The following is an 18,989-nucleotide window of genomic DNA, read 5'->3' as shown; positions in this document are numbered from 1 at the left end:
CAAAAGAGTAGTAAAGGTCACTACAAAAGTAGTGAACATCACTACACAAAAATAGTGAGTATTGTGGCAGAAATTAGTAGTGACCTTCACTAGTGTTTTTTTACTGTGTATGCATGGGATTTAATTTCAGTGAGTACTCTACAGTATATTACAAATGGATGGAGGATTACTTTAAAAGACATGCAAGAAATAAAATAGGCCTGTGTCAAATATACCAGCATATTATTTTAAATATTAAGCATAATAGGCTGGAGTGCTATACCAGCATATATAATGCTAGCATATCAGGTGGATATTTCAAACTATGGATCGGAGTTTAATCCATATTATATTGATGCTCTCTAATAGAGCAGTCAGTGGAAACTGCAATAGCATTCAAATGCATTGTACATAGCTCCTTAGATTGATACTCTCTAATAGAACGGTAACTTTATAGTGAAATACTCTAATAGAGCATTCAGTGATTAAAATGTTCCAGGATAATTTTAAGAAATGTTACTAACCTGGGAGCATAATGCAAACATAATGGGAACACTGAAAAGCATAATAGGTGAAAATTTTGGGAAATTCCTGAAAGCATTTTGGCAATATTTTGAGCATATTAATTTTGACTCAGGTTTATAGGAAGAAATCGTTACGACTTTGCGATAAGCATACACGTAGGCATAGAAATTCCTGCACCTCAAGTCTGCATGCACTAGCTACTTTGTGTGGCTAAATTGGTAATGTATACCACAAAGTATTGTAATTTGCATTTAAAAATTTTCGTATGCAAAACTTGTACGAAATTTCTTACATGAAAAATTTTACACACAATTGAACTATTTTAATAGAACAGTCATTCACGTAAATCATATTTACACAAAAAATTTTATCACAAACAACTGCCCGAAAATAAAGCAAAATTATGGTAGCGATCCAGTTTTGCTGACATATTGGAACCCTAAAATATAATATTAACAGAGTCAGTGTAAAATTCTGTTATTATAACTATAAATTTTACCTTAATGAATTACAACCGGATATGAATTACAAACTAAGCCTGCTTGTCTTTTCTCAATCTTTTAGTTCTTGCAATATCCTACAAGTAGCTCGCTTATCTAACATGTGCTGACATGAGTGCAAATCTAAAGAAAACTCAGGTACTACAAATCAATAATGCCATTTCATTTTATAAAACTAACTTTGCATTGTTTGTGGTTGAAAAAAGCTAGAGCAGTGTAAAAAAAATCCTTCAGTAGAAACACTACTTGTAAGTGCAAGTTCTATGCATTATGCGTAAGGAAAATCTACAATGAAGATACTAATGAGTACTACATGCTATTGTCAGTCTGCCACATTTACAGTGTCTACAGATCAGACAGTGACATGATCACCAATCCATTGTTGAAGACCATCATCCATTTTAGTATGGACACCATACGGTACACTGGATGAGCACATGTTTTGTTCTTTCCTTTCTCTGTAGTTAGCAATTCCAGCTAGTATCACATGATCATCCACTTCACTGCTAGTCACAACTGGTGAACCACTCTTACCCCAACAATTTGTGTAGTTGCCAGAACCTATATGAATGTACAGAAAACGTTATGTACACAGTGGTGTAGTGGACAAGGCATTTACATATTAAAGTGTACATTTATGAGTATAAACACTAATGCTGAAATGAATGGTAAATAAACAGTTGTGAACTAAATAACTATATACTCAATTAGACCTGTGTGTATTTCTATTAAATATGCATTGAAACTTATGATGAGGGGGGGGAGTTAACTGATGCCTGAGAACTATTGTGTTTCCTTTATCAAACAGTACGATAGTACTGTTTAAGTAGGGATCGGGGTGGATTTGGCGCGCGCCTCAAATTTCGATCCCTCAAAAATCATCCTAGAAATATCTCACACAGCAAATAAACCTTTTACTAAAGAGTCTTCAAGTTTCTAACTTTATTTCTAGCGTTATATATCAGGAAACGACTAGAAAAGTGCTGGAATTTTATTTCTAAAAAATCGCTAAAACAGAAATTTTCGTCTGCCAGCCTGCCTGCCTGCCTGCCTGCCAGCCTGCCAGCCTGACCACATTCGCAAGGCTACAGGCCAAACGAAGCAGCGAAGGATCACCATTCTTTGCCACAATATTTAACTCGCTGCTGGGATGTGCCTTTTCGGGTTCCGACGAGTGTCTGCCTTCTGCGCTTTGCCTTTCCTTTTATCTTCAATTACGGATCGTCTTCTTCTTTTCCAGTCACGGAGGCGTTAATAATTCGTATCGACACTTTCCTTAGAGCAGCCGTATTCGGACGCCACAAAACTAATAACGGATTCCGTACTGTAAGGGAAAGTAGATGCCTGTATAGCAACACTTGCAAAGCGATCAAACAGCCTAGTGAAGTAAGAACACACTGCCACGCCCTTATCAATCAGAGCGCGCGCTCGTACTTAACGATCTGTGGACCACGCCCATTATTAATGGTCCAGCTGTAACTAATTGTAGAAAACAGGAGATAGAAACCCTGCATGCCTTTCAATTTAGTAATTGAGCAGCTTGCATAAAGCAAGCAGCAAGATCGAGATACTCTAATAGAGCAGTCAGTGCCAAAGATCAATAATAGCTATATACCTATACCAAAAAAAGTTAACAAACTAGTGAATTTAAAAATTGTTAATTTAGAAATGGAAGTAGGGATCAAGTGATAAAAACTACTGAAACAAGTGATTTGAATGATGGCAACTATTACAACATAGCTTTGTGGGGAAATCCCTACTTTGGCATTGAACATATATGGTGACGTGGTGAGATGCCAATGTAAGGATTTCCCCACAAAGCTATGTTGTAATAGTTGCCATCATTCAAATCACTTGTTTCAGTAGTTTTTATCGCTTGATCCCTACTTCCATTTCTAAATTAACAATTTTTAAATTCACTAGTATAAGATCTGACCTTTTACATTATAAATATATCATTATGTGCATATTCTAAATCTGTAAATTGGCTTCATCCAGCTCCTTGAAAATTTTCAAAAAAAGTGTTAGTAAATCATACTGAATAAATAATATAAAAAATATAGACGCCATGTTGCTCAAGAAGCTGACACTACACACCAGTGTGTCATCAACAGGAAGAACAAAAATCCAATTTAAACACATGTAGCTCTAGTTCTATGTCCCCTTATCCAATATTACGAAGGAGTTGCCTGTCAGGTAGGGGAGCAACATACCAAATTACAGTAAACTTACCGGTATCTTAGTCATTCACAAGGTATACACAATTGAAAGTTAAGGATTTTATTGCTACATTCTGTCTATATGAACTGATATCCACATCATACCATTGTATGTTTAATATAATACCAATTAATATCCAAGTCATCACAAGATATAAAAAAACTTTTGGATTTTTTCTTGTTCTCTTTGCACACTTTGTAAAATTAGTCACAAAACGCAGACGCATTACTTAGTTTCATCACACATGAAGGAGGCCTAAAAGTGACTGTCAGCATCAGTTCTCTAGTGGTGCACAGATAAGAGATTCTACTGATTATACTTGTGAGGTCAGTCATACTGTATCCTTAACATCTATTGTAATCAACTTTTGATAGATAATATCCTGTATATGTCCATTGCAATACTGATATTTGACTTTTTACGTTTAACAAACTTTCATATACATAATTATGTATTTTGTAAATTTAAACTTTATTAATTATTTTAAAAACAATAACATAAGGCTCTGTAAAATTAATTGGCCAATGTATCTACTAATAATCGTGACCGTGCCTGTCAAAATGGAGCATGTGGGCTCAAACTACTCCCCATCACACAACAGGTAATACATGCATAGATGGAATGTATACTTGCATTACACAACTTGTATTATAAAAACTAATTAATAGTATATTAAGGTCTGAAAATTGCATGGCCATTACTAAACTATATATGAGTCATGAAAACTCAGAGAAATTTTATGTGCCCTCATGGTCACAATAATAATTGCTGAAATCTGACAGAAACTTTAATACCAATTTTTGATTACTGTAGTAGCTGATTATTTATGAATATCACTAATGATGTGGTGTCACTGTCATATATTAAAAATGATTGGTGTTAACATTGAGGCTATTAATTTTTACAGCTGTTACCTTTGATTACACAACTCTTTTCACCATGGATTTTTAGGGGACAATTTGACATTGAGACACATGATAGTACTAGTGTGTTGCGCGGCCAGACCAAGTGTGTGTGTACACTTCACTCCTTTATACATCAATTGCACTAAAACAGAAATGTAGCACTTTTATGGTAGAAATTCTGTCAGGGTGGGACATTATTCATTCCAAAATAGATACAGCTAAATCTACCTGCACATTAAAAGTTCATCTTAATTTCTTTGCATTTTTCTTCATATTTTTAAGGGTTTTAAATTTTACCACACTTCTGAATAATCCCATAGCTCATCTCTGCATGCTACCTTCAAATTTGGAGGGATTTTACCAGGTCAGGATAAAAACTAGACGTGTAATTTTTGAGTAACTTGGCAATCACAGTATTAATGTTGTCACACACATACTATATAATGCCATGGAAACACATTAAAAATAGTCCATACATAGCTTAGTAAAAACCTATTGTGGTTCGAAAGTAACAGGAAAACTCTTTTATATTATTATGAGCTACAAACAAAAATCAAATTCATTTCACAATTGGGTGATTGAAATATCTAGAACAGTCACTGGCATTGTAAAAGGTACATATAAACTGTTTCCAAAAAAATGGCTGAATTTGAAACACAAGCCACCACACCCTTAAATGACCTACGCATCTCTAACCAAACCACTATTACCAGTTCTTCAACTTTGACATGGGCAATTGCCAATCTTCAAAAAGTTTCTCAGCTCAACAGCTCAAGTTTTAAAATGTCTAGAGCATTGAAAGATGAACATTTTTCTTTTGAAAGACTGAGTGCTGTATTTAGTGTATACTGTATGTTCTATTAGAGTGATACAAACTTAGTATAAATAATGCAGTGTGTGATCGTCTGTCTTTACATGAATAGTCATTTATATATATGCCTGTAGAAAGAACAGATCATGAGTAGAAGGAGCTCAGTCATAATCTATTCTTCATGGGCTTGTAAATAAAAAAAAGGGAAGTGATATCCATATCAAAATGTGAAAGTCCTGTAAAGTACAGTAGCCTGAAATTGTGATATCAAAGGTAGCATCCAAAAAGTGGCTGTACATAGTTAAGTTGGTGTCAATCATTTTTATCATTAAAAATGATCGGTATTAACTCCATTGGAGACATTTCTTAGCCGTTACCTCTGGTATTACAATTTTCACAATTGTATGTTTATTTGCACAATCGTGTTTCTATTTGTTTTATTTAAGTCTTTTTGATTGGTTCAGGAGCATGATTTTCAGATTGATATGTAAGCATGTTCATAATGCAATGTCATAATATTATGCGCAGTCACTATGGTGTAATTAGAACTTTGACTGTATGGTGGCAAACCTAACTGTACATAGTTTTTAGTGCAATGAAATTGAGATTAACAAAAATCTGTACAGACGAATTATCAATGGCTGCTATATACATTTTAATGGTAGTCAAGTACTAATCCAAATTTCTTATTACTTCACCACTGAATTTTGTGGAGGTCTCAGTATAATGTAAACTGCTATAACTTGCAAACCATACATGTAATGCTATACACCTATTTTATAAAATTATTTAAGAGAGTAAATTTCTCAAGTTGTTGTTTACAAAATGATAACCTCAAAGCTTAACAGTCTGGTAGTGTTTATATACCGTAACACAATAAACATTGCAAACCAGTTGATAGCTGCAGCAATTATTTCTAAGCCAGGTTTCCAGAATATTGCTCATACAAATATTCCCTACAGTAATTGTACTTGTGACATATAATTATACTTAGTCTAATCCCTATCCCTACTGTCCCTCTTCTTTAGTATATGCTACCATTACCATTACAAAGAATTGTTAGCAATACTTATTAGTGAGCACCTACGAAGTGATGTTACAGCAAATCCTGCTTAATGGCAGTCACAGCAGTGAGTGAGTTATGAAATTGCACTTTTGCATCATATATGAAAAACATGCCAAGTAACAATGGCTAATTCAATAGGCAATACACAGAACAACTGCTCTATTAGAGTCAAAAATAATGTGACTGCTGTATTAGAGTACCTCGATCCTTTGCACTACTAGCTAGAATGATATATTAACTAAGACAGTATCATCGCCATTATCATACTGTACGATAGTACTGTATAGTAGGGACAGTGAAGGTGTGGCATGGCCCATGATATAATATAACTCAATAACCTGCCTTGAGTTTTCCTCACAACATCATGACAGTATTGGTTGAGTAAAATTAAGCCGAAGAGTGTCTTCAAATTGACCCGAAACATTTCTGTCAAGTTGCTACAGAATTTTAAATATATATATTTATATATCCAATGGAAGTTTCTACAGCTGCCTGCCTGTCTGACACCTTCAGGCAAACATAGCAGAAAACTGGCTACAGTTACAGCCTTAAATCTTTCAAAAAAACGTTTCTAGTTCACTTAAGAAAAAACCTTTTGTATATTGATAATCATACAATGAGTGCGCTGTTGTGTTACCTTTTATCCTTCTCACCATGGCCATCAGTCAAGGTTCTTCGCTGATAGTGTTAATAGACTACAGTAAGGCTTCCATCTACAGGTGCACATTGCATCAAATTATTCAAATGCACGTGGCATTGCACCAAACTATTGAAACACACGTGGCAGTGGTTTTCAAAGTTGGTAGTTGATATAGTTCAGTAAGAGCAACTTGTTCAATATTGTGGCGAACTAGATGTGTAAGTGAATGTAGTTTAGTGATTTGTAAGTGTAGTTTTCCAGCAAAGTTAACTGGCAAAGTTGCTTGTGTTTCTAAACGCATTTCTTTGCTGTTACCAACACTACAGTACCAAGCTATTGTTGTTTAGTTACGCGAATCTAACTTACTACAGTTTAGCGTTTTATATAGTGGTGTGTTATACTAGTTGATTGCTTGCATAGCGCTGTGATTAACTCTATATTGTGATCAGTTTTGTGAAAACTGGGTATTTAGTAGTCATGAGCTTGCAAAAAAAAGTTCAGTACTTGACCCCCTTCATGTGCTCACCAATATTAGTTAGCAACCGAATTTCACCACATACATAATATAATTATGCTGAAAATCCACTTACACTAGAATAGTCCCAGGGGTGGATCCAGGAGTTGGCAAGGGGAGGAGAACAAACAGACTGAGTAGGTGGTTGGGGAGAGCAGATTCTTTTGCTAGTTGCCAGCCATAGCTGTGCAGCAAATTATCACCTCTTAGTACTGTCTCACTGCCATTTTACCCTTTGCCAATGGTTAAGAAGTCTTTTAAAAAATGCTGTTTAAAAGGCTGTGATAGTTTTAAAATTATTATTATAGATGCTTAGTACACATAAAGGTGCTGGGTAAAGGTTTGACAGTTGCTTTGACTTTACTTTTAGGTGAGTTTATAGTAAATGGTAGTAATATGCGTATTGTGTTCCATAAGTCATCATACAGTATGATAGTACTGTATAGTAGGGACCACAAAGGAGTAGGCGTGGTCCATGAAATAACATCACCCAAAAACCAGCCTCAATTTTCCCTGATACCGATCAGGCAGTATTGGTTAGGTAAAACTAAGCCCAAACAAGCTTTCAGGTCTATCCGAAACACCTTCAACAATTTGCTACGGAATTTTAAAAATAATTCATTTAACGGAACTTTCTACTTACTGACTGACTGATAAGTAACTGACTGACTGATGCCATCAGACAAGCATAACTTGATAACGGATAATGGCTAAGGCTACAGACTTGATTTTTCACTGTTCAACGTTGCTTCAGCACAAGAGGTACCTTTTGGCATACTGCAGTATGTACAACACATTCTTCATGGACTTACCAGTGTCCTCCTTGTGTCCCATTAATCTTTGCTGACAGCAAAAAGTGTTGATTTGGTGGTAGCACATAATGGATTCCATTCGTAATGGAAAAATTGTCTGTATTTTCATTGTGGCTGTTTTGATTGCAGAGGTGCTTTTTGAACAGTTCTTGATTCGTACTGCTGTGTAATGGGTTGAACATAGCCGACAAAGAAGCGTAATAGATTCAGACAATAATTGATTTAACTGGGGCATGTAGCACCATTTCTTTCTTCCAGTATGCGTGGATTGTGGTGGAGCTTTTTGAACAGTTCTTGATTCAAAATACTGTGTAACGGGTTGAACATAGCTGACAACAAAGTGTAATGGATACTTCATTTTTCAGTCGATAATTGATATAGCTGGGGCATGCGGTGCCATTTTGAGATGCGGTATGCGTGGGTTCACCAGTCATAATAATGATTTGCAAAAAAAGTTAACAAACAAGTGCACAAAAAAAATTGGAATTTTCAACTAGAGTAGGTACCATAGCACATTGATAAAAGTACTGGAACAAGTTGGAGTAGTCCATGATATTAAATCGCAGTAAAACAATAAGAAGTGTTATATCCCTACTGTGCATATCCGTTATGGTATACCGTAGACTCTGGTTATTAGGCACATGCACTTATAATTTTTGAAGGAATTATTTGTGAAATTTACTATGCTTGTTAAGCGCATGTGCTTGTAAATTACGGTAAGGAATTTCTGCTAGGAGGGCATTAGTTGTGCCCACTACATTTTTCAAGTGATTTGAACACCATGTAATAGTTTACTTCAGTCGTGGAAATGGAAGCCAGGTAGCAGCTACAGCTATCATTATTACAGACGGCAGTATCTGCAAGACATGGGCCTGGCGAGGTATTGAGTGTGCTGTGGCATGGTTGATTCACTCCGACAACATTCTATGTAGTACGAGGTAGCAGAGGCAATTTCAACCATATGCGCTTAACAAGCAGGTATCTAGCACGAGTCTACCATATGCGCTTAACAGGCAATATGCACTTAATAACCATGTGTGCTTAATAACCGGAGTCTACAGTATTGAACACAGGAGGGATATAACACTTCTTATTGTTTTACTGTGATTTAATATCATGGACTACTATAACTTGTTTCAGTACTTTTATCGTTGTGCTATGGTCCCTACTCTAGTTGAAAATTCCAATTTTTTTGTGTACTTGTATAAATTGATTTTGACCTAACAAGGTTTAGTATTTCATCAAAAGAAGTATAGCACCTCCTCAAAGGGCTGCCTGGGCCTGGCAGTAATGTCAAAGGGAGGGGTATTTGCCCCAAAATATCTCATCCTGGATCTACCATTGAGTCAAGCCCACAGAGTAATACCCCACATTAGCACAGGCTTCATGAAAATTTAGATTGAGAAAGTATATATAGCTTGAGAAGCAATGAACTGTAAAAATGTAAATGTTAAAATGAATATTTGTGACTGTGCCTGTAAAAATAGGTATTACATGTGAGTGCAAACTGTATCTTTAATTTGTATTATAAAGCCAATTAAATTAATATTGGACATGGGATCCAAATTGTATAGTAATAGCATGATGGTGTACAAAGTAATGAGTCACAAGATTTTCAAAAAGCAGACATTGTATGAGCCCACATGCCCTATTTTTGCAATATTCACATATGAATGCACTCAATGTATGCTTACTTGTGCACAACATCCTATTATCAACAACTAGTACATAACCATATGCAATATAGCACTCCTTGATGGACACAATTTCAGTAACTTGTATATACAGTTCCTCTGTAACATCAGCAATAACATCACCGTGGTGATTACTGGATCCTATATAATCAAAATGTTCATATCCATGCACACCAGAAAATCTGTTGATGGAAGTAATGCTTTGGTCACGATCTGTTGGAAGGCAAACTGGTTTAAATATGCTGGTGTTGACAATTCTATCTAATTTTAGTAAGGCAACATTGTTTGCCAAAATAGTGTCATTATACATAGGGTGACAAATTATTTGTATAACATTGTAATCAACAGAACTGAGTTCCTTAGTTTGACAGCCGAACTTTTTGTTCATCTTAACCATCAATGATTGAGGGAATGTCACTTCATCACACACACAACTAGCAGACGTGATCACAAAGTTATCATTGATTAAACTGCCTGAACATGTAGTGGAGTTAGTACCACATATTGCCACATGCCATACATTTTCAGTTGCACTAATAAATCTTGGTGGTTGAATTTCTGTATAATTAGTTCCTGATGTATCATTAGCACATTGTATACAACCATAACCATCTGATGCTAGTACTTGGCCATATGGACAAGAACACTTGTAACTTCCTGGAGTGTTGATACAGCTAGCTTCACACTTGTCCAGTTTGTAAAGACACTCATCAACCTCTGTAGATGCAAATAATACAGAAACACTAGCAGATGCACAACAAATTTATATAGATGAAACTATGTAGCACATACTAATCAAACTAGTAACATGATTTTATATATTGTATCTAATCCAAAACAGCCAAAAAGGGTGTGGTCCTGGTGAGAAAGATATGAAATCCAAGTTGGAATGGCAGCAATGGTAGGTAAATGGCAAAAAATTCTAATAACAATTCAGGTGAATTTTTACTTCTTCCAAGTTTCACTAGGACTTGGCAACAAAATCACCTGGAATTATTGTTATCAATTTTTTTTTGCCATTTACCTACCATCACAGCCATTTCTTGGCAACTAACTTGGATTTCACATCTTTTTTCACCATGGATTTTTTATTTGGGGGGGGGAGGGAGCAAGAGGAAGCACCCTTTTTTTACACCTTGGCTGTTTTGGATTAGATATCACTTCTTGTTTTTGTATTTGTGTACTCTAAAGCAGGCCATAGGTCAACTTTGGAGCCTCTTTTTACTTGTCTTCTTTCTTTATTACATGGAGTTTAACTTGTTAAACTAAGTCAATGTAGGGAGATAATTTGCATGTGTTTGGGCGGTGTAGCAACACATTGCAGCTTAGATAGGTACATGCATCACAATGCTAGATCTAGTGTAGAACAGTAGGTATTAATTGGAAAACATTATGAGCACATGTGTATGAAAAATACTGCGGGAACAAAAATGCAATACCGCCCAGCACTACATGATACAGCACAGGTATTGCAAGAACATAATGACAGTGTAAAAGTGCAAGTGGTACTCAGAGGACCCAGGTGAGCCAAAATGCAACAGTATCTGTAGTTGGTATTCAATTAATATTACAGTAAAGTATTGCTTAACACTAGGTATATACATATAACCGCTGTACAGTGGCATAGCCAGGAAAAAAAATTTACCAAGGCAAAGTTTATACATTGACCAAATTGAGAGGGTCTATTTCTGACTCAACTGATTCACAAATACTATTAAGCATGGGTGGTACAGCATTTGCAGGTTGGATGAAGGGACTGAACTGTTTCAGAAGACTCTGGGAATTTTTCTACATGTCATAAGTAATCTTACTAATCACATCTTACAGGCCAGATATCGTTGTATATAACTCAAGCAAACCCTCTGTTGCTTTACTTGAACTAACCTGCCCTCTAGACTCAGAACACAGCATTCAATCTGCTAGGTCTAGAAAACAAAACAAGGCTGAGTATCATTAACTGCTTGTGGAATTTGATCACTTACAGATCCCAAACTATTAAGAAACTACTGAAATTAGTCTGCTAGGTCACTACCTACCTTCTTCCATTCAGAACATCGAAAACTTTATTGACTTTGTACAACTTTCTGTAGCCACCAAATCTTCCATCCGACAGATCCTCAGCAATGCTGCTCGTCAATGTATGACATGTTCGCAAAAGATTTTCTTGGCCAGGAATTGTGGTGACTGGTCAACCGAACACTTAACTTAATTTTGTCTTGTAATTATTGTTGTTGTTAGTATTTTTTTTACATGTACACACTCCTTGCCGTGCCCACAAGATCTCATTTTGCTTGATCTGACTGTGGTCGCACGAGACCAAGGACTAATAATGTATTGTATGTATCATCTTATTATTAATGATGGTTCTCTCTCTAATGCTCCAGCATAGTTAATGCTACAGTATACCATGCTTCAATTATTAGACTAGTTTAATTGTATGCAACACAACTTACTCCGGAGATATTTTGAGCGGTCAGGCCATCCATGAACTGCCATAGTCATTTTATTGATCTGATGTGATGTTTAAGTCTGAGATAATTATCTCTTTCATGTGATGTTCAACTGCACGTGCTAAGCATGTTAAGCTAGGAAGTCTGGGGGAATGCTCCCTCAAGGAAAATTTTGTATATGCTTTGAAAAGGCATGTGGAGCAGGCTATTCTTTTTGATTGTAATGGCTAATGCATGGTATGTATGATCAATTAGCTCAATGTAATGCCATGCAGTTAACTCATTGGAACTTTTGAAAAATAATGTAAAGACAGTTTACATAAATAAAAATGATCAAGCAGTGTAATAAGAACAGTGGCTATAATCTGTATTAAATCCTCTATTAGATTATATTACGATGGCTGCTCTATTAGAGTATCTTGATCTTTTATAAATTCAAGCCACACAAAATAGAATCTATGGCTGTAGTACTAAGGAGGGCTGGAGCCTATGGTGACATGATGCCTTTCATGGTGCTGGACCACTTTTCAGCTACTGGGGTACAGTACTGCTGTCTAATAATGCCTGAGTACAAAATCTGGGGTGCCAAAACTCAGGCCTGCTCAGCCTGTTGTTGAGCATTTTTACTGAGGCAGCTGCCTCGGTTGCCTCAATGGTAGCTACGCCACTGCTGCATAACAATATCCACTATGCATACTATTCATACTTGGTTAGCCAATACTACCAGGGACACTGGTTATGAATTAGTGCTATCTTACCCATCATCACCATCCTCTCTATCAACCACATACACGTGCACACACTTGAAGAAAGCTTTCACCTGTTGTGGTTGTAGAGCTGCTTGTAGGATCAGAATAAAAATTCTGGAGGCACAGCTACATCAAATATTATGTCGCACAAACAAAGGCAAGCACCCAAAGTGCCACCTGACCATTGAAGTCAGTGAGCATTCTCTTTCAAACACTGGGTACACTTTATATGTGTGTCACACATACATTGCATACCCAGATGGGATGCATACACATACAGTTGTATGCAAAAGTATTACCACCATAATTGATGCATAAAAGTCATTCCATATGTATCTACATAAATGCCTGATGCTACACATTGATACCTGCAATCTGACACTGGCAGGGCCTCTTCAACATGTTCTCCTAGTTTGATGCCACCATATACAAGACTTCTGCAGATACAGGTGTCCCATCTTCTACTCTAACAGCAAAGGGTAGTTCAACCATCAACCAGGTCAGTATTTCCAGGAATGACAGCATTTGTACTATGCCTGGGGAAGTAGTACATCAGCAATGTTGCCGCAAATACTGCAACCCACATCAGATAGCAAAAGACACCAACCAAGAGGAGCCAATGCCAAGCACATCAAGCAATGGCAGACCCGTACTTTTGTCATCTAAGGAGAGATTTTTGGTCATTTTTGGTCATCTTTGGAGGGATTTAGGTTGATCCACTGCTCCTCTTTCAGATCAGAGACTTGCTACTGTCATGTAATCATCAGATGATCTGGAGTTAGCCTTCAAACATGAGCTGTGTAGAAGTTAGCCAGCACTTGCTGATGCAATATAGAAGATTTGTGAACGTGGTGTCCTAGCAGACATCCCAGATGATGGCATTCAGTATATCCTGGATGGTGAAACACTTCTACAATGTATCCCATGCATGGTCTCGCAGTTCTACATATGGAGATATCTGTCACCAGTACACAGAATATGTAGCAAGAAAGTACAAGGATGCCATCTAGTTGTATTTGATGGCTATGAAAACATGAACACAAAAGATATGACACATCAGAGACAGTCAAAAGGAAAGGCTGGTGCAACTGCGACAGTTGCTGCTAACATGACCATCACAACTAATGAAGAAGGACCAGTTTTTGTCCAACCGAACAAATGAGCAGCAATTTATTTTCATGCTGAGTACAAAAGTAACTACAAAACTTACCATGCACCAGGAGATGCTGGTCTTTTGATCGTTCAGAAGGCTGTTCAATCTGCTACCACCAGTACCACTGTGCTAGTTGGTAAAGACACTGACCTCATTGTTCTGCTCTGCTACCACACAATTGCAAGTCTTGACTACCGTGACATCTTCTTTCGTCTTCAGCCAAAGAAAAACACTAAAAAGCTTCACATCTGGAACATCAGAGCCGCAAAAGAAAAGCTTGGTCAAGACATCTGTAACAACATCCTCTTCATCCATGTTATTATTGGGAACATCTCATCTCTATGGGATTGGAAAAAAAGACATCCCTTAACAACTTCAAAGCAAGCAGTATGTTGCATGAGCAAGCAAAGGTGTTCCATTCTGATTCAGCCTCCACACATGATGTAATAGATGCAGGACAGAAAGCTCTAGCACTAGTCTACAATGGAATGTTAACTGACACACTAGATTCCCTCTAACATAATGGTTTTGTGAAGAGTTGCATCATTATCACCAACTTCAGCAGCAGCAAAGTGTCACATCCTTCACATGTACCTTCAAATTCAAGAACGAAAAGGATCAGCTGTAGAACTTCATCCCGGAGACTGGGGATGGCAAGAGTGTGAAGATGGGTTTGTGCCACTTCAAACATCGCTACCTCCTGGTCCTGAACATCTGCTATGGGTGTTCAGATGCAACTGCCAGATTGACTGCAGTACACTAAGATGCTCGTGCAAGAAGCACGATAATGTGTGCACTCCTGATTGTGGTAACTGCAAGGGAACTGGCTGCACAAACATATCTCACAATAATGGTATTGACACACTTGAGTAGTCATACAAGGGCATTTGCTACAGTCTCTTTGATAGCACTGTATATTATTAATTTTATTTGAATATAACTCATTAACACATTGTCCTAAGGTGATAATTTTAATACCAAACGATTCGTCTTTGTGACAGCTTTGTAATGGTACAATAAGTTTTGATATAAGTAGTACCCTAGCTGAGATATGACTATAAACACTGTAAAAACATCAAACCATTAAAGAGCAAAAAAGTAGGTTTTTATTTCAATGATTTTCAGACTGTTCCCCCATGAGGATTCCTTAGGACTTTTTTTCTGTCATTGAGGACATAATAAGGAAACAAAATCTGTTGAGTTTGCTTTTGTTGCAATTAGTGTGAGGTTGACTCACATAATGACTGTACTAATAGTTCTCAGATTAGGTCACATATATAAAATTATAAAAAATAATATCCCTTATAGTACAAGCACCTACGTCAAAGTAATGACTACCTCTAGGAACATAATATATGAGTGGAACTTTATCAAGTCTTGTTCAATTCATACAGTGCCTGGAAGCTAGTTTTTTTATTGAACACATTGTTTGCAAGGAGCTTAAATATGTATAGTACCAAACATACGTGTGCATAAGATGTATATTTGAAGTTGGTAATAATATATTTAGTGAGAAAATGTAAGCTTTTGTAATAATGCATTCATTTAATTTGTGACCAGATCTGCAAAAATCTCACATGTTCACTCAAGCCTAATCTACTGGTAGAATGCATTTAACATTCTGTAGCACTGTAGCTTCTTAAGTTCTTGGAATCTATGACTGAAATTCACTTGATGATACACTTTGCTATGTAGACAAAGGAAATATAATAAAATAGAATTCGAAAATGTATATAAATTTAGGAGGTTTTGCAGATCCAGCCAAATTGAGTTATTGCTGCTATAGGGGTTTGATGACTTACCGAAGCATTTTGTAGGTAAGAATGCAATACTGAAGTATCCAGCTTCACAGTAACACTGTATAGTTCCAGACTCATCAGTACAAATTTGATCACATCCTCCATTGTTGATAGCACAAGGTCCTTTAGTTGGCACAACAACTGTACAAGACAGTAAATATTTAATTAATTGAAATTTGTTGTAAACAGTATAATTATCTCTTACCTTGAAAATCAATGCTAGCATTGGTTGATCTAATTTCCCCTCCAATTTTATTAACAGCAACACACTGATACAGAGCATTATCAGAAGGTGATGATCTTGGCACAAATATTTGTTGTACTGATAATGTAGTTGCTGTAGTGTAAGGCTGTCCATTTTTGTACCACTGAAGTGTAGGTGAAGGCCTCCCCTCTGCTGAGCAATGTAGTAGAAACTTTGGACCAGGCTTAATGGTAAAGGGGCTGGATGGTGATACATAAACTCTTGGTGCATCTACAAAGAGCAGTATCATTTAATGCAGTGTATAACTTACAAATTACAGCTTACGTACATTCAACTGTTATCGTAAAATTAAATTCACTTGAAGACATTGGATGATTGGAAGCCTTGCATTTGCTTACTCCAGTTAATGTGTGATTGACTGACTTGAATTTCAGTGCTGATGTCAGTACATTTTCAATTTTTATAGCAGATATGTCAATATTCTTATCTGTTTCTTTGATAAGTTCTCCTTGAGGACCATACCATGAGATGTCAGCATTGAAGGGAGACTTAATGTCATTAGTAGCAGCACAAGTTAGGATCAGCTCATGACCTTCTATTACTTCTATTTGTGTAGAAGGTGAGGTGATTGATGGTGGACCTGCAGTACATACATATGCAAAAATTTTAATGAAAACTTTGTTTACTATAAATATGTAACATGTGTCTCTTACATTACACACACATTAGCCACATGTCACACACACACACACACACACACACACACACACACACACACACACACACACACACACACACACACACACACACACACACACACACACACACACACACACACACACACACACACACGCACACGCACACACGCACACGTATGCACACACACATACACACACCACACCATACCACACATCCAGTTTTATGAATTTGATTAACCATAATTCAGTGTAGGAGGATGCCATCAGTTTCAAAATTTGACAGCTTATTTCATGGCAGAAGGATTGTGCTAAATCAATAACAAGCTGAGAGATTAAGGTACAAGGTTATAGACAAAACTTGAATGTGGGTAGATGTCTGGTTTTGCCAAATTCAGTCACATATGTATAGTGCATAACAAATAACTGTGTTAGTGAGTGACTGTTACGACTAATAGTTATCACCCTTACCATACACAGTGATGGTTGTATTCATAGAGTAACTGATTCCATCAATGTTACTAGCTCCACAATGATAAACTCCATCATTACCTTTGTTTAAATCTTCAATTGTATAGATTGATATATTGGCAATATCAGATTGTTGGTCAGTTGGTAGAATTGTCCACTCATTGGTATTGATCAAGTATCTCTCCCATTGGTACTTGATCGTTCCATGTCCAACAGCTGAACAGCTCATTGTAACTGCCTTAGTACCAACATATACAGTGGTCCCTTGTGGTTGTAAGGTGATGATAGGTACAGCTGCGAATAGGTGACAATGTCATTTAATGCAGTAAACTTATAGTACAATACAGTGGTACTGGAATGCACTTCCTTTCATTGTAGTGAGGGCAACATCAACCAATGAGTTTAAAGCAACCCTCAATTGACAAGCACAACAGAGATTAATTTATTTTCATGCTGAATTGTATATAATATAATTAGAAGTACTGATTAACTTTAACTTACATGCTTTTGTCTTTCTTTCATATAATCCTGTATTATTATCATTATTTATTACTGTATATACTAGTTAAAGCACTGCCACAAGTACAATATGGAAGAAAATAGCACAAGGGCGTGGGCGAGAGACAAATACAACACGAGGCGAAGCCGTGTGCTGTATTAGGTTCGAGACCATGCCCGAGTACTATTTTTTTCCATATTGCATGAGCAGTGGTGGTGCTTTAACTGGTTTATTGTACTAAAGCAGTGGCTGCAAGAGTGGGGGTGATGCCAAGTAGCAGGAGGTAAGTGCCTATCCGCGTAAGTTTGAGACCATGTGTATTGTATAGTGATTAACTTTTTGAGGAATTATTCATACTCATCTGCACCAGCGTGATGAAACTACCTAGCTAGCTCAGTACAGCATAGCTTTAATTGATTTGAGCTGCCGAGAGCGACAGTAAGTGGCCAACTGCTTCTTTCTCAGTTGAGGCCTGGCTTAATGCCCATGAGTGAGTATGTGACTTTGTTATAGAGAGGCTTGCTATCGTGTTTAGCGGGTAATAGTACATTTATAAGCTATGGTGTGGCGCTGGGGACTATACCATGAAAGCAATTGAAAGCGAATTAACTTACCATGTTCCACCTGGCTTTACAACATGGACAGGAGTCATTTTGTAGTGTCAATAATGCCATGTGCTCTGTTCCTTCACTAACTGCATTCGCTAAGAATGGCTTTCAGGATAATTCACCCACATGTATTTAGGTCATGGCATTGTTCTATGTGTTTATGATACGTCATAATTGTTGAATGGCTTCATAACATTGCAATGGTTTGGTGAAAGGAATGCGATAATGTATCTAGCATTGGTTATGCTTTGATCAACGTGTTTACTGTTTCAACAGTGCTGTATTCGGATCAAAGGGAAAATACAGCACACTTGGGCAAATACAGCACAGTTGAAACAAATACAGCATCCTGCCAGCCTTGAAGTGTGCAGCCAGGTGTACAATATGGAAATAAAAGTACACTTTTCACTTTGATCTTTTCACCCAAAGTACAATAAAGTAGGAGTAATGAAGGTAGAGTTTTCCCATCAAAAATGTTATCAAAGCCAGTTTCTTTATGATGGCTTGCAGTTTGGTTGGGTATAATCAAGCCAAAATGTCTGCTCAGAGCAACAAAAAATGCTTTTGACAAATTTCTACACCATTTGAAAGTTACTTGTGCTGATAGTAGGTTACAATTTATTATTTCAAATTGCAATGTTTCATATGATATTCTAAACAGTAACAAATAATTTTTATGATGTTTACCAGTATC

General features: G+C 36.8%; 1 protein-coding gene across 1 annotated transcript in view; it reads right to left on the bottom strand.

The window, feature by feature from the left end:
- Positions 1-1,128: 1,128 nt before the first annotated feature.
- The window catches only part of LOC136246905 (hemicentin-1-like), a 37,262-nt gene continuing 19,401 nt past the window's right edge, over positions 1,129-18,989 (bottom strand). Inside the window, exons 6-11 of the mRNA XM_066038497.1 lie at positions 17,189-17,482; positions 16,351-16,662; positions 16,023-16,292; positions 15,821-15,958; positions 9,667-10,383; positions 1,129-1,565 (exon numbers count right to left, since the gene is read on the bottom strand). Of these exons, the coding sequence (XP_065894569.1) occupies positions 1,357-1,565; positions 9,667-10,383; positions 15,821-15,958; positions 16,023-16,292; positions 16,351-16,662; positions 17,189-17,482 (1,940 nt within the window). The 3' untranslated portion in view covers positions 1,129-1,356. The remainder of the gene's footprint in view (positions 1,566-9,666; positions 10,384-15,820; positions 15,959-16,022; positions 16,293-16,350; positions 16,663-17,188; positions 17,483-18,989) is intronic.

Source organism: Dysidea avara, chromosome 2 (assembly GCF_963678975.1).
Source record: "Dysidea avara chromosome 2, odDysAvar1.4, whole genome shotgun sequence".
Taxonomy (NCBI): Eukaryota; Metazoa; Porifera; class Demospongiae; order Dictyoceratida; family Dysideidae; genus Dysidea; species Dysidea avara.
The sequence above is the reverse complement of the archived record's forward strand: the minus strand, read 5'-3'. Positions and strand labels throughout refer to the sequence as shown.